At 36.5% G+C, this 16,090-nt stretch overlaps 1 protein-coding gene across 25 annotated transcripts in view; it reads right to left on the bottom strand.

Annotated features, from left to right (window-relative positions):
- LOC104151956 (dystonin) overlaps window positions 1-16,090 on the bottom strand; it is a 309,066-nt gene that overhangs the window by 133,756 nt on the left and 159,220 nt on the right. For all 25 annotated transcript variants that reach the window (XM_068937429.1, XM_068937427.1, XM_068937406.1 and 22 more), the window contains 20 exons: window positions 15,737-15,891; window positions 14,428-14,890; window positions 14,212-14,340; window positions 13,921-13,998; window positions 13,651-13,812; window positions 13,452-13,556; window positions 12,079-12,174; window positions 10,736-10,861; window positions 10,161-10,313; window positions 9,751-9,905; window positions 9,381-9,507; window positions 7,831-8,014; window positions 6,674-6,831; window positions 6,182-6,360; window positions 5,814-5,952; window positions 4,865-5,058; window positions 2,284-2,446; window positions 1,527-1,610; window positions 1,330-1,437; window positions 156-254 (listed from right to left, as the gene is read on the bottom strand). In XM_068937429.1, coding sequence (XP_068793530.1) covers window positions 156-254; window positions 1,330-1,437; window positions 1,527-1,610; window positions 2,284-2,446; window positions 4,865-5,058; window positions 5,814-5,952; window positions 6,182-6,360; window positions 6,674-6,831; window positions 7,831-8,014; window positions 9,381-9,507; window positions 9,751-9,905; window positions 10,161-10,313; window positions 10,736-10,861; window positions 12,079-12,174; window positions 13,452-13,556; window positions 13,651-13,812; window positions 13,921-13,998; window positions 14,212-14,340; window positions 14,428-14,890; window positions 15,737-15,891 — 3,057 coding nt within the window. The remainder of the gene's footprint in view (window positions 1-155; window positions 255-1,329; window positions 1,438-1,526; window positions 1,611-2,283; window positions 2,447-4,864; window positions 5,059-5,813; window positions 5,953-6,181; window positions 6,361-6,673; window positions 6,832-7,830; window positions 8,015-9,380; window positions 9,508-9,750; window positions 9,906-10,160; window positions 10,314-10,735; window positions 10,862-12,078; window positions 12,175-13,451; window positions 13,557-13,650; window positions 13,813-13,920; window positions 13,999-14,211; window positions 14,341-14,427; window positions 14,891-15,736; window positions 15,892-16,090) is intronic.

A 16,090-nucleotide genomic window follows, 5' to 3' on the forward strand; every position in this document is an offset into this window, starting at 1 on the left:
TCCTATATTCCCAGATAAAATGCAGGATATAAGAAACTTCAGACTTTTGTATATGCTGCTAACTTTGTAATCAGTTCCAGAAGGTATATTATTCCTGGTTTGCCCCACTGTTCTTTCTGCTTGTTTGGTTGGTTGGCTTTAAGGGGGTGACCTACCTCCTCCTCCTCCAGTCTTTTCAGAGAGTCACCTGCAAACTTAATGTACTGGGTCATCAAGGTCACTAAGGCAGTATAACGAGTCCGTAAATCCATGAACTGCAGAGAAACAAAGGAAGAAGGAAATGGAGAAGAAAACGCTCTTAGTGACGCTGGATGCCTTAAAACGTAAAAACACAGCATCTGATACTATCCTTCAGTGAACTGATATACAGCGCTTTGGAAACTATCCTGATTTTGAATCCAAAGTCACAAGAGACATATAAACACCACCAAAAGGCTGCACTAGCACAAATATATCCTAAGAACAATTAGTTTAACATATAGACTGGTTACAGCCTATATCAGATCTGAAGGCAAGTGCCCTGGTATCCAATGGCCATAACTGGTGGGGAGGAGCTGCAGAATAAAATAATCATCTCAACCAATGGGGATCTTGCATAACTCATCTCCCATAAAGTACATTACAGGATTAGAACTGGATCACAGTATCACAGAAGAGACCAGGTGACATCAGCTGGATTGATGCTCCCGTGCCAAGCAGAGGCTTCAGAAAAAAACATTCTTAAATTCAACTCTGATCCAGTGTTAAGGGAATGAAACTAAAACTACAGACCACAAGGAGAAGAAACGAGACGGAAAAAAAAGTTTTGATTTCACGGTCACTTGTTTCTGCTCTCTACAGAAACATGTTACTGCAGGGACAAGCAGTGCTGTTCACCCTTCCTCTGACAGCGAGCAGGCAGACAGATTTACCTTTCCCACACAAATGAGGCTGAGTGATTATATGCCTCTGAATCTGTCACAATGTCCAGATCTACTAAGTTTTACCACAAAGATAAACACTCCCTCTGTTTGCTGAGACCAAAATCCAATCCAAAGGTAACTATGAACAGTTTTACTGATATACATTTCTCAAACAATTTTTTTATAAGCTGGGGTGAGGGGGGAGCACAGGTCTCTACATCTACAGCAATGTCCTCCTTCTTAATCTGAACACTCCATAATATTCAATAACATATTTATCACAGCATGTAGCTATGGAGAGTAAGATCATGCTTGGGTTACTCTGTTTGAATTATTAATAAATCCTAAATCCCATGCTTGTGTTTCCTCTGTTTTAAGTAAAGACTCAAAAAAATATATTTTTTCCTGCCACAAGAAATCTATTTACCTCTTGAATAATGAAGTCTGATGAGCTTTGCATTCTTCGGCGTTTCACTGGAGATTTTTGCTGGGAGTCAACCATAGCTCTGTAGGTCATCGTCTGCAACTCATAGTCCTGTAAAAAGATAAAATACACAAAACGATCAGTATTCTACATGATACAGGCACTAAGTAAAGGATTCAAAGTATGCAATTTTTTATTACCTTCACAGCAGCTGAATATTGTTCTGAATATTTCTGGCATTCATCTATTTTGCTTTGTTTCATTTCAATCTCAGAAACCAGCATCTGTAAAATATGCGCATATAATCGTCATCAGAAAAAAATATTTTTTGACTGTATGTATTAGCATAATCAGGATAGAATTTACATAGTATGCTCATTTCCATGTGTGTATAGGTAATTATGTGCTCAAGCCTAAGCCCTGGACTTGTTAGGTTCACAGCATAGAAACAGCCAGGTTTAATACTTGGTGAGTGAACTTAAAAAAAAAAAAATTTGGATTGTATCACTTCAGGCATATAATTTTTTATTCAGTCTGTTATTTAAGATGCATTTCCTTCTTGCAAGACAGAGTTGTTGAGTTTAGCCCTGATTCCATGAAAATATTTACATGCCTGTAATCTTCAAGAGCAGTACTGAATAAAATATGAGGCAATAAGAACACTCCAGATTTTTAGGCACTCTCTAAGGCTTTGCTCATTTGCAGATTTGAGGACCAAAACAACCTGGTCTATAAAATGGCAATGAACATTGAATGATATGTTAACTGCTAGCACTATTGTGAACATCGAAACATAAAAGATGGTAATGATCTTGAATTTTAGAAAATTCAAGGTCAAAAAAGATCAAATTCAAATTCAAAAAAAAAGGTCTAACGTCACTGAGTTCAACGGATGTTTTAGTTCTCCTTCAGTCATTATATAATAAGTGCTTTCCTACAATGAGAACCCTTTCATACCTTATGTTGGTTCAGCTGTTTAGCCAACGCTTTGCTATTTTCAGGATGGATTTCTTGAATTTTTCGCTGAGTATCTTCCACTTGCTGAATCCAAGTATCCAATGAATTATAAGTATCTTTGTAGTATTTTAGAGATTTATTAATACCTTCTAAGTCACGCAGCCTGATTTAATATCAGAAGATATGCCAAAGGACAGAAGATAAACACAAAAGATAAGAAGTACAATACTAACCCAAACATAGCCTTCAAGGCTTCAGATGTCTTACTTTATCTAGCATACTAAACATACTAAAATAACAATAGGCAAATAGTAAATTAACTTCTCAGTCACTGTGATCCCCAGCTTGATGAAGCTTTTTCATTTATCATAAATGAAGCCCAGGAGAGATCCTATCACAGAAGAAACCCTGCATATATCCTCCACTCAAGAGCTAAACATCAGCTTGAAAACTCCATGAACACAGTAATCCCCAAGCATGCTGTAGAGGAGGTTTCTGCAACAGCAATTAACTCTGTTATGAGAAGAGGAAGCCTTTCAAATGTGGCCTGTGTGAATCAAGAAGGCAAAACGCTGTGCCGGAGACAAGTAGCTTTCACCATAGTCTCTCTGTCACCCACAGAACAATTGTAGTTATGCTAAAACCAAAGCCTTTAGATATTCAAACATGATAAAGCAAATGATCCTGTTTGGCTAAGTCCCTTTTTAAACCTGTTTTTACTTGAAAAAGACAGTGCTGTGTATTTCTTGAAAGTATTTGCAGTATTGATGAGAATACTGACCAGTTTTTCTTTTATGCTCCTTATATGGTTACTTCCAAAACCATATAAACATAGCTAATCCAAAAGACTGCAATATGGAGGGATATATTTATTTAATAACTTCTTATATTCTGGTTTTGAATATATACTTTGAATCAAGCTAGCATTGTTCTCAAGGTGCCAAAAGGAGAGTGAAAAAGAGCAAGCAAAGGAAATAATATTGCTTAGGTTTCAAACTTTAGCATATTCATAAGCTAATAACCATGAGAGGAAGGAAAGATCATCAGAACTGAAGCCAATATTTGTACATACTTTGATATAATGATAATCAGCATCAAGCTGTTAGGAAGCAGCAGAGTGAGCATTTGCAGAAAGCAGTTTGTTTACAGCTACATACTGCAACCACCACAATCTGTCATATTTATGCTCGAAGTCACTATGTATAAACAGTATTTTTTCAGCACATTCAATACAGAATAAAGTCCTACGGGGAGAGTATTTGATTCCTGTTTGCCCAATGAGGAAATAAGGACACTTTAGTATCTCACAAAACTACTCTTCCGTCATTTAAACCCTATCACACTATCAAATGAATGAAAAATCTCAGGAGGATTTAAAGCTAGGTGTTCTGCAGCGCAATTTTGGTCGTAAAGGCTAGTATAACATTTCAAATTGACCACCTAAAGAGTGGACTCATTCCCACGGTGTTTGGGGAAGCCATTAGCTTATAACCTTATACATTTTTACGGCATTTCCCTTCGACTACCGTTCACCATTAATCAGCCTTTGTCCATCTCCCTTTTAACTTCTGGCAATGTTAAGTAGAGACAATCTAATTAGTTAATTATATGTGAATAACATCAGTATTAGTCCCGAATGGATACTTGCTCCTTAGAAAAGGAGAATAAAAATGCGAAAGGACATTGTGTGAAGTTTTACATAAACAGCACTATACTTGATGCTTCTCTTCAGGTTATCTGTAACGACAAACTAAAATAGATTTTAAAGGAATTAAATTCTGAATACAGAGTACTGACTTCCTTAACTTATCTATACTATAACGTAAACTGAACTAAAGAGACTGAAAAAGGGAAAAGTTATTTTCAGAAGTGTCAAATACAGACACCTCCTCCTTCAGAACTATGGATAGTTGTGTTCTGCTATATGTGAAAATCTGCACAGGCACATGCATTTGGGTAACATTCTCCAGTATCACAACAATAATATTGAAAGACTGAATTTAGAGCAACGTTGCAATTGCATATTGAGACTGCATGAAAACAGTTGCACACAAGAAGAAAACGTTGGCACTTGGCCAAAAGTTTTTACTCTAGTAGTTACTGTGACAAAATTATCACAGAAGTTAAGGGAAGCTAAGGATTTCCAGATTTCACTTTTGAGCCTTTACAAGCAAGTAAACGTGAATCTAATCATAACTGATGAGTCAACTCACCAGTTTAGCCTGTCAGAACTAATTATGTAGGGAAACAGATGGTATTTCCACAGGACAGCAAGACATTTCTGCAGGATTTTTGGAAAGAAAAAGGACAATTTCTCTGTACTGTATCTCAGTAAGTTGTAAGTAATGAACATATTTTGTAAATCTTAAGGTGCTTAAAATGCACAGACACTTTCTGTGGAAAAATAAGACAACAATGACAAGAGCATAGGAAAGATCAGCATTCCTGACCTTAGCACATTTCACAAATACTTCAGAAAACTATTCCGATCTATTTTAATGTTCATTTCTGATTATTTTTCCTCAGAAACAACAAGAACAGCATAAAACACAAATAGATTATAATAAAAAATTATACAAACCTATTTTCAATTTGAGAATGAATATTTTGCCACCTCTCAGCTAACTGATCAACTTTTTCCTTATGCCAGTCAAAGTCAAGATCACGTTCCTTATGCATTTTAAACATCTGATCACTGATCATCTTTGCCTTCTGCAGTTCATCCTCTAAGGCATGGAATACTTCTCTTTTCTCATCTACTTCAGATCTCCATTGCTAGTATGTGAAAAATGATAAAATGTAAGTAATTCCTAAATTATAGTACTCGTTTGTAAATGAGTACTTTACATGACAAAATCCTGGTTGCTCATTCACCAGAACGGTACCAGCATAGCTTTGAAGCAACCAATTAGCTATAAACTGCAAAATAATTCCAAGTAACACCATCCCCCACAACACATGCATCAAATCACAGCCAGAAAATTAGCATTTAGCTTATTTGATAAACTACAGCTCTCAAAAAAAAATCATTATCTCAATCGCTCTAACAAAAAAGCACTACTCATCATTTGCAATATTAAAATGAGGTGCATACAGCACAGGACAAATACTGAACTTCTGTATTACCATTTCTCAAAGATAACTACCAAACCTCACAGGTATCTATGATTAGTATATTTTAGTAGTAGATGTTGTTACAGCCACGTATATAACAATATATTTAGGTTGCCTTAAGCATATGTTAGCTCTCAACAGACAGAAAAATAACAGTCTCGTTTCAGCAGAAACAAGAAGTACTCTGGGAGGTTTGGACCTTGCAAGGCATTTCCCTATAGTAGATATGCACATATCAACTACCCAGCTGCTAACGTCCCAATGATACAATTTTCTTCTGGGTCAGTTTCCTCCAAATACACAAGCCTTCTTTGAAAAACCACATGGTATAGCACAACCTAAACAGCTGCTATATGAAAGATCATTTTCCTATTATTTTTTGATTTGCCCACGAAAAGGCACCACCCAAATCTTACCTTTAATGTACCCATGAGATTCTCAATATTATTTTTGTCAGCAGTCACTGCTTCTTCTTCACAGAGCTTAGTTTCATAAAGTTTTACTAGTGATTCTGCTCCTTGGGTATTCTTAAGCACCAAATTTACAGTTTTTAACCTGAAAAACAGCAACCTCTCATTAACTAAATATGCAATAACAACATGCAAAACACTTAGTTTTTCAGTCCTTTCATGTCATGGGATAACTAGAAACCCTGTTATGCAGTGTTAAAAATCTGTTAACTCCCCTTCCCTTCTTCAGTATTATTCATACTTATACATTTATATTTAATTTAGAGAAAACTGTAAGCTAAAACTTATGTGAGGGGAGATGGCTAATTACATACTTATCTATGTAAATGGAAGACATGGAATAAACTTGGTTCATATTCTGAATAACAACATTGAGTTCAGAGCGCAGAGTAGGGACTGAAGGTGAACCAGCAGCTTGATTGAAAAACTCTTCGCATTTATCTGTGATTACTCCTAAGTCATCCTTGAGTCGATCCAGTTCTTTCTTCAGTTTCTGAAAAATGAAAGGTGATTGACAATGGTTTTATCCTACATCAACCTGATGTGTATCCTATATATCATTATCAGTATAGATATGTTCTCCTGTTTTGTGTGGAGACTGTTGGGAGAAAAAAAAAAAAAAAAGTGTCCACAATAGGGAAACTTGTCATTTACTAGCATCTTTTCCCTCACAAATACAAACTTAATTTTGGACTCTTGACGTTTCAAGGTGAACTGCTCCCTTCTCTGACTACAGTCAATGATCTGGATATGTTTGTTTTAAAACGAAATTCATTCCTAGAGGACTGTCTTTCACAAATGCTCACCTCTTGCTCTGAAATCCTAAACACGCTTTCATGTAGATCATCCTTTTCCATTGGGGTTCTGATCTGCCGGATCAACCGCTCCTCACAGCTCTCCAGGCGAAGTCTGATATTTCTAACTTCTGAGATGTAAAGATTGTAAATAGATTCTTCCTGCTCCTCTGTTAAAGGAAAAAAGGCACGTTTTAGCAAACAAAGCCATACGCACGTCATGTCATTTCCCATTCTGTCTTCTCACAAAAGATTGTATAAAGTCAACATTCTACAAATATTTTCAGGACAGACTGAAAAGCCCTCAGTTTCCAAGAAAAATTTTGGCTACAAGACAAATTTTAGGAAACCTTTAAATTTTAGCTGTTTTTAGATCGTTGCCTTACACTTCCAAAATTAGCATTCTGAACGCAGGCATCATCCCCTATGCAGACATTGCTACACTCAATGACCGATTCTTTCATTCAGGTGGTATCAGGCATAATACTATAGTAAGCCTCAAGGGACCTTTTTTCATCTTCTCTTCCAGATACACAGGACAATACATCTTCCAAAGTGCAGTGAACTGTGCTGATAGGGGTAATCAACTTTGCACTACTTTGTTCCCATAAGTCATTAAGTACTTGACAGTAAATCAGAACAGAGATTTTCAGCTTTAGGTGCTTGTTGTATTTAAAAAACAGAGTTAAGACGACAGTAGTAAGAAACAGTTTGTGGCATAGGAAAACATCTAGGACGCTTTTCTTGCATAACTGTGCAAAAAAATTTTAATTCTGTCATGAACTCAAAAAACTAATCAAGCTGCATTTCAAACATTCAGAAACAACAGAAAAGCATGTCTAAGTGATTAAACTGTAGTGCACAATAAATCTAGCATAAATTATTGGAGGTAAATTTTTTTGTGACACTGTGCATTAAGTAACATCAGTATTTTTACATAGATCAATAAATCTACACAAACTAAAAAATTCTTACACCTTCTGTACAATATAATTCTGCACTATGTCAAAATGATGGCTCTTTATCTATTTAGAACAGCTGCTTTAACAAGATTGACAGAATAAAATGTGTAGCCCACTACAGCCTACATTCAGATAGCAGAAGTTCTGTCAAGAACTACAATCTCTCCGTTGTGGTTACCTTCCCACTTTCTCAGCAAAGTGTTTTACCTCTTTCTGCAGATTTCAGAAGTTCTTGATAGTACTGCTTGCAAATATTAACCTCCTTTTCCAATTGTGCTGTATCAGAGCTTGTGAAGATTTTGGACTCCTGGCTGTCCTCCACAAAGTCATCAAAGCGGGACTGCAGATTGCTTAGAACCTGCTGATGTTCACCTGGCAACATTGTTTTTATCTGCAACAGACAAATTATAAACCCAAGACACAGTTAGCAATGATGGACAACTCTAACAGCTGCCTGTAATGGCTTTTTTGTTTGTTTGTTTTTTAATCAAAGAGCAATATTGACCGATCTACTAACTCATAAAAAAGAGTTTTGTCCATCCTCCCCAACAGACTCAGGAAAATATAGAAACTGTGTGGTCAACCTTGCGATTACGAGGAAAACTGTCAATAATCCTCTGAAAATACTAATGGTAGCTGTACAGTAACATCTACTTTGGTTGCACCAAGCTATGTGGAATTACTAAGATAGTAAAGTCAAAGAATCTGACGTCCTGAGACCTTGCTGTTCCTAGGGTAGGGACCACTTGACGAGCATCAACAATAGCTAATAAATCAAGTTTACTTCAAAATTCTTTGCCATCTTTAAAGCCAGTAACAGTCTGTGTTAGGCCATTTCTCTATCTATGCCATGCAGCAAAAATTGGGCAGTCAGGAACAGCCAGAGAATGGCCATTTCCGGAACGATTTCAGATTGCTTCTTTCAAACAGCAACTGTGAGAAATTTGGAGGGAATACATCATTTGCAGTATTACAGATACTATTGCAACAGTTTGAAGACAGCTATATGCCAATGTTGTATAATAACTTCTTATATTAAATAGTGTTATACTATACATCTAATATTGTATTGTTCAGTGATCTCACTCTTTTAGCCAGACAGAACGATACTTTGATCTGTATCAGTAATTTCTTCCTATCAATTTGATCCTAATTAGCCATTTAACTGTTCAAATTACAGACACGTATAAGAGTGAAAAAATGCATTACAGTATAACGAACATTCAACTCTCTCTGGACTGAAAGACTAAACGTTGCTTCACAGTTGCTCCATTTTTAGGAAAGAAGTTGCAGCATAAATAAATAACAGGGTGGAAGAAAGGGTAGGAGAGGATTCCACAAAGATTAACCTTAGCTTAACGAGTCTCATCTCCCCAGGTATCTTTAACATAAATGCAAAAAGGCAGACTCTTGAAAATAAAGTTCAGAGCGAAGACTAATTTAGTCCCTGTTCAGTTGCTTTCCAGAGATCCTGCCCCTCAACTGAAAACAGAAGGAGGCTAGGCAGATTGGCACAATAAGGCTAAGTTAGTTGTCATGATAGACCCTCTCTGCTCCTTCCTCACATACATCCAAGCATGCTCAGCTCAAGGCAGAACGCTGCAGAGTGGTAACCGGTGTGGTCAGTGCCAGCTACTTCCACAAGCTGAGTGCAGTTGCAAACTGTTGATTATACCATAGCTCTGGGAAGCGTAGCCTATGATTTCCCAGTAAATGGCTAACAGACCCTTAGCAGAAACAGCAGACATCGTACATACCGAAGCCACATTGCCAGCTCGAACAGCTTCAATTTCATTTGTCAGGTAATGCCAGGAAACCACACTCTTCATGTTTACATGCGATTCATGCCAGAGGGCCAGAACATTCTGAAACTGCTGTTCAATCCTGAAATATAGAAAAATTCCAATTTTAGATTAGAAAATTTGTTTTATACTGGAATAACATACAAAATGGGAGAAAAAATTAGACATTTTAACCTGAGTTCTATATAAATGAATTTAAAAAGAAAATTGCTTCCTTGGCTCTAGCACAAGGGGACTGCTGTTTCTCTACATAAATAAACAAAAGCATTTATATTAAAAATATTTTACAGCTACATACTTCCAGCTGTTTTCATTTTGTCCCTACCTGTTGGCTGTATCTATTGCTTCTTTGTTCGGTGGAGGAACTGTAAAGCATACAGACGGAACCATGGCTTCATTACCACTTGGACTAATGACTTTCCATTTAGCACGATGGGAGTTGTTTGCTAACACACATTCATCGTCTTTGTAAATAGTTATCTAGTATTAACAGAAAAGGAGAGTAATTTGATGAGCTAGGCATTACAAAATACTTCTACAAAGCACTTTTGTAAGTAGTGTCACCAAATAAGGAACAGAACAGCAAAAACAACAGCGTGCATCACAGGGATTTGCTCTTGTTTACTAGGGTGGAAGATATTTACAGCCCAGTGTTTTCCAGGAACACGGTAATTAATGGAACTTTAGCTGAATTCTCACGTCTGTAATTGATTTTAAGAAATTCAAGGTTCTAACCTCAATTTGTCTATAGTCACAGATGGCTTTAATTGGGATGGATGTTTTGAGTAGACAGTCAGGATTCCTTGGCTTCAGCTGAATTATTGCCTTTGCTCTCCCCACAAGGCCTGCTACTGTGCTCTTATACTGCAAGAGTTGTTCTTTTTCTTCCTAAAAGCAGTTAAGAAAAGAACACATCATGAGAGGTGGCCAGAACCCAGTGCTGTTTCTTTGATGCTGTTAAGCTTTTCTTCTTCTGTTTTTTTTTCTGTTACTGTGTTTCTTGAAAGTAATGTATTCTACATGAACAGAAGTATCCTTCTGAAGTCAGTGGTTTCTCACAACACCTGCTATTGTAAAAATAAATAAATAAATAAATAAATAAATATTTTAAGGACAAGAAAAGTAGTTATTAAACAAGGACAGACGCAGTTATTCAATCAGAAGTTCTAAAACAGTCTTTTTTCTTTTTTTTTTTTTTAATTCCTTCCCTTTAAGTGAGTAATTTTAAAGCATAGATTTTAAATTCAACTACAATCCATACACTTCTTGGTTAACTGTAACTCATATTAACAGGATCCTTGCATTCTTACCATAGATTCCTGGACAAGGTCTTCCAGTCTATGAAGGCTGCTGGATCTATCACAACTGTATTTTCTGTATATGGCATCTTTTAAATTCTTTAAATAGTCCATGGCCTCTTTGGCATCATTGAAAAACTAGGATGAGATAAGTATTTTGATTATTTTTAAACAACCTGAAAAGTATACAAATAGCTACACTAAAAAGTTTTTTTTCAAGCAGTCTTTTGAAAACTGATTTTTTTTACAGTAGCTTGAAGTAACTGCTGTACCACATGACAGTATTCATTATCTCAAGTCTAAGTGTCCGCTTCAAGGAGGCGCACATTCTTATTGCTTGGAACATGAGTTACTTTCTGTGCTACCTACATCCATAACTCATTCAGCAGTTACTGAACATTAGTTAATTACTGTTCCTGCAGGGTAAGGATTTTCTAAAGTGATTCTTGCTTCCCTGGGAATTATAATTATTTTTATATATAAAGAACAGATAAAGTTTATAAACTGTAGCAAATAACTGAGCAAGCATACTGGAGTGCACATTTTGTGAGAGGGGGGAAGCGAGCTACAACATTTGGCAGTTCTGAATTCCCATCTCCACCACCAAACTAGGGTCCTGGTTAAGGGTGACTGCAGAGGGAAATGTCCTGTGGTAATCCTCATCCCTTCTATCCCTGAAACTTCATTTCTTCTCAGTCCAAAAGGCATCTCACCCCAAACACCATTACCCTTCCTCTTCAACCACCCATGCCAGGAGACACTAAAGATATTTAAATATTAAAAAAAAAAAAGAAAATGTTTCTCTAAATCAAAAATTCCGAATATTTTCCACTCTTGTGTATATTACAGAGTACTGCATCATTGGCTAAGTATGTAGAGTTATAATCAGTAAAGCAATTTGTTGGATACGTCTACTGTCAGGGTATTCTCTGATCTGTTTACTAGTAATGCTGTATGTTCCACTTCTATTTGGGTAGACCGGGAACAACACTAGATGTTCTTTCTTGGCCATCAGTAACCAACTTCTACTCTACATCCATTCACAGAAGCTTTATTCATTGCATTTCTGTATGATACAGAGAGAACTTGGCTTCATTTTCAGACTCTACATCCACTTGCAGCTGTGGCACTTGGGAAAAACATCAAGCTAGATTTTCATCTGCTGTAAACTGATATAACTATAGAAAAAACAATGCAGGTTTGATAACTTACTATGGGAACATGCCTCGTCTAATAACAGTACATGACAGATTTCAATTTTACAACTACGGTGAGAGAGCAACTAGCACTTTCAATTAAACTTTTTGACTGTGATCATTAAGACATTTCACATGTTTATTGATGCATTTTCTTACCTCAAAATATGCAGCATTTTCTCTCAAATGTTGTTCAACACAATGACAGAGCTGTAGAATCCAGCTCCACTGTGTCTGCATTGCAGCTCTATAGGCCTTTTAGGGGAAACAGAGAGATGTTACAGAAGAGAAAAGAAATTAAAACATGCACATGTTTAGAATTTAGGAGATATAAAAGTAATGTTGCAAACACATGCATCTAGACCTGACCTCCTTACCCAGGAAAAGTGAGCTGCCACAGAAAAAATCCCCATTAGACATAAGGAAAAAATTAGTCACTGTAAGATAGTCAAACATCAGAAAACTTGCCCAGAGAGGCTGTGGAATTGCCTTCCTTGGAAAGGCCCTGAGCATGCTGACCAAAGTTGTCACTGCTTTGAGAAGGGGCTGAACTAGATGTCCTGATGTTCCCCCAACCAAAACTAGTCTATGACCCTGTGACTCAAAGTAGCTGGATTTTTGCCTGGACATAAACCAGATATTAAAGTGACACTGAATTAAAAAAAAAAAAAAAAGAAGTGCTGCAATATATGCTTTTGTATAACATTTGTACAGGATTTCTAAAACTGTAACTTTATTAGAAAGATGTCTCTCTCCTACATTGCCTAGGTGGTAGTCACTAGAGATGCACCGCACCAACATTCACCAGCAGAGGGTACTCTTGACCTTGCAAAAGCAGCCAAAAATCTCAGTTTCGGGAACTCTGTGGTTCTCAAACTGAAGTTAAAGGCGTTTGTCTGTTCGCTTTAATGACTCTCAAACTGACCCACTAAATGCATAGATTATTCTGCAAAGAAGGCAATCATTCTTTAAAGACATCCCCGCAACACAGTATTATCGCAGACATCATAATCCGCATATACGCACCTTCATTGCAACGGCCTGGTTTCATAATATATATGTTTCATATACGCATTATATTAAGTATATTATACTGATAAATGCACATTAGTAGCAGCATATACTTTTAAAGAATATCATTCCCCACACTACATAAAACAGTGAGGCAGGACCCAAAACCGAAGGAAAAGGTGTGGGGCGGGGTTCTTCGTCTGTTCTAATTTATGCAGAAATAAACTCTCTGAGCAGAAGAGCCGTAAAATCTTGATATTTTAATTTTAGATTTTTGTAGGATTTTTTATCTAAGCAATCAGAACTTCAAAATGTAACCTTGTAACAGAAATGCTTATACTTTCTGGAAACTGAAAGATAGAGATACATAAGAGACACTGAAGGGGAAAAAAAGGCTTCATTATGCAGAGTCCTGTTGAGTAATTTCCTATGAGTTAGCACTCCCCTTCTTTTCTCTCCAAATCTGAGGCCTATTAAGTCATCACTATTTTCTTGTTTGTGTACTGTGTTTAATAACTTACCTCAATAGTTAGCCTGGCTGGGTGATTTTCAAGAAGCAATTGCTCAGCTATTTCTTGAACTGATTTAATAACTTCTTCTTTTTGATCAAGTTCTCTCATTAACTCCTTTTTTTCAAAGAACATAGAAACATTTTAGAAATATGTTAAAATATTACAGATGACTTAATTATTCCCTCTGGATTATTCTAGCAATACGTACTGCATGATATTCCTTTTTTCTTGCTATATTAGTGTTTCTTTCACTCCAGTCATATGCAACCTCTTCCTCTTCTTTTTCATTCAGCCATATCAGCTCTCTAGTAGCACGGGACACAAAACTGTGAAGAGTATCTAGGTGCCTTTCCTGATTTCTTGAGGTGTTCTTTATTTAGGAAAAAAGAAAAAAGAAAAATTTGCAAAAATGAGAATTAAAACCCATCCCTAATGTATGTTGAAAAGCTGAACATCCAAAGAGATGTGATGAACTTACCAACAGTTTTGAATACTGACTTTCCAGTTTGTGCAATTTTTCTGCATAACTGAGTTTAAGAGGGGCAGTCATTTGGATCTGTATTTGGTACATGAGGTGAAAAAGACAACAAAAAAAGCAGACATGTTAAGTTATTCTCACCATTAGATCTCCTGATTTCATGCTGTAATTTAGAGATCACAAGTAAAAATAAAGTAAGGCTCTGAAACCCATACAGTTCTATAATTCATCCTTACTTTTGGGTCATTCAGTCAAAAAGTAACCCAAGAAATTAAGAATATGGTGCTTTACCTCACTGATTTTAGCTTCTTTAAGGCTGGATTCAAATTCCTCAATAGCTTTCTGGACATTTTTGTGATTTTCTAAATGGCTTTCAACGCTTGGTAAATCTGAACCCCATTCTGCTCGATCAAGTTGCACCTTACAAACAAGAAAGAAAAATCAGGGATGATCTACAAGGAATAAATGTAAGAATTAGAAGCAAACTATTTCCATAAAGATTGTTACCTGCATTTCTTCCACCCAGTTCAATAGGTCCTGAACAAATTTCATGTTGACCTCTTCTTCTGTTAAATTCTGATCCACAAAAGCTGATTTCATAAGAGGTTTTCTGATTTGCGTCAGTTTGAGTGTTTGCAGAGTCCCACTATCTACTCCTGTCACATAACTTTGAATTAACCGTGGTTGGACGCCTGGTGTATAAGCAGGAGTGATGGCTGGTGTCAATCTGGAAGTAAGACCTGATGAAAGGCCAGATGTCAAGCTGGAGGAAGTCAAACTAGGTGTTAAACCTTGGGTCATTGCAGCACTTAATTCAGGGGTCAGGTTTGTTGTAAATCCTGAGTTTAAGCTTTCAGTTATTCCCGATATCATCAGTTTTGTCTGCTCTGTTGTCAGTGCATGCCCCTTTTTGTACACAGAAGAGCATTCAGTCCTTATGGCCACCAGCTCATCACGAAGTTTTGCAACCCTATAAAAAAAAAAAAAACTAATAAAAGAAAATCCTTTCAATGAATGTTTACGATAGCATTTTCATGCTGAACTGAACAACGATATCAGTTCACACAATCTGTTAAAATTTAAGTCCCACCTAAATATTTATACATAAGCACTTACATCAGAAAGTATATGCTATATCAACTTATAAATATACAAATAATAGATGAACAAATCAGGCAATGATCCAGAAAATCAGCACAGTATGGCCTGTAGCATGTACTCTACACAGTACAAAGAACCATCAGCAAAGAAGAAATCTTACAAGACACTACATGTTGCAGTGGATCCAACATTTACAGTTCACTGCTACGGCAGCTGCTGTGTGTTTGATCTCACGCAGTCCAAGGTGAACCCTGACAGACTTTGTTGCCACTTTTTCATAAAATTGCATTTCACTGATAGGTTTTATCTTTCTGCTAAGACTGTACACACTTCCCTACTGATTACCTGGGAAGATACCTACAGCTATCACTAGAAATCTCACCACCATTTGTAAAATCAAAGTTAGTGAATTCTACAATCATTTTAGCTGTAACACATGCTGCATTTCTTATACTCAGATATCTAGTAAACACTACACATTTAAGTCACGTTCTGGGGAATGACTTCATTTTCACAGGTGAGTACAAACAGCTCCTCCTATCTTCAATAAACTTTGTGGGCGTTTTACCCACCAGAGTACCTGACAATCTGTATTTGGGTGCTCAGTGATAGACTGAGAAATTTATCCTTAGACATAAAGACTTGAAAATATTGTCTATAATGCGTATCCATATTTGGGTCACATTTCTTCATATAAATGAACACTCAAAAATACCTCTGAACAAGCTGGTCTGCCTGATAGTATTTTCCATCGATAAGGATTTGGGCATCGATCACTTGCTGGCGGAGAAGGTTCTCAGATTCAAGAAGATACCCAGCTATCTCTGCTTCATTTTGGAACTGGAGCCCTGACTCTAATCGCTTGGCATCCTGAATAAATAAAAGAAAGCTATTAAAATCTGCAGCTTATCCAAAGAGAAATGAGAAATACTATAAGAAAAACTAACCTTTCTCTAAAATCTTTTCCTAATCTTAAAACAACTGTAAAGCTTTCAATCTAATAACTGGTAAAAAAAAATCTAAAGAACTCATTTCTTGGCAATTTTTGGTGTTTTCTTGAGGAAATAGA

Source organism: Struthio camelus, chromosome 3 (genome assembly GCF_040807025.1).
Source record: "Struthio camelus isolate bStrCam1 chromosome 3, bStrCam1.hap1, whole genome shotgun sequence".
NCBI classification, from domain to species: domain Eukaryota; kingdom Metazoa; phylum Chordata; class Aves; order Struthioniformes; family Struthionidae; genus Struthio; species Struthio camelus.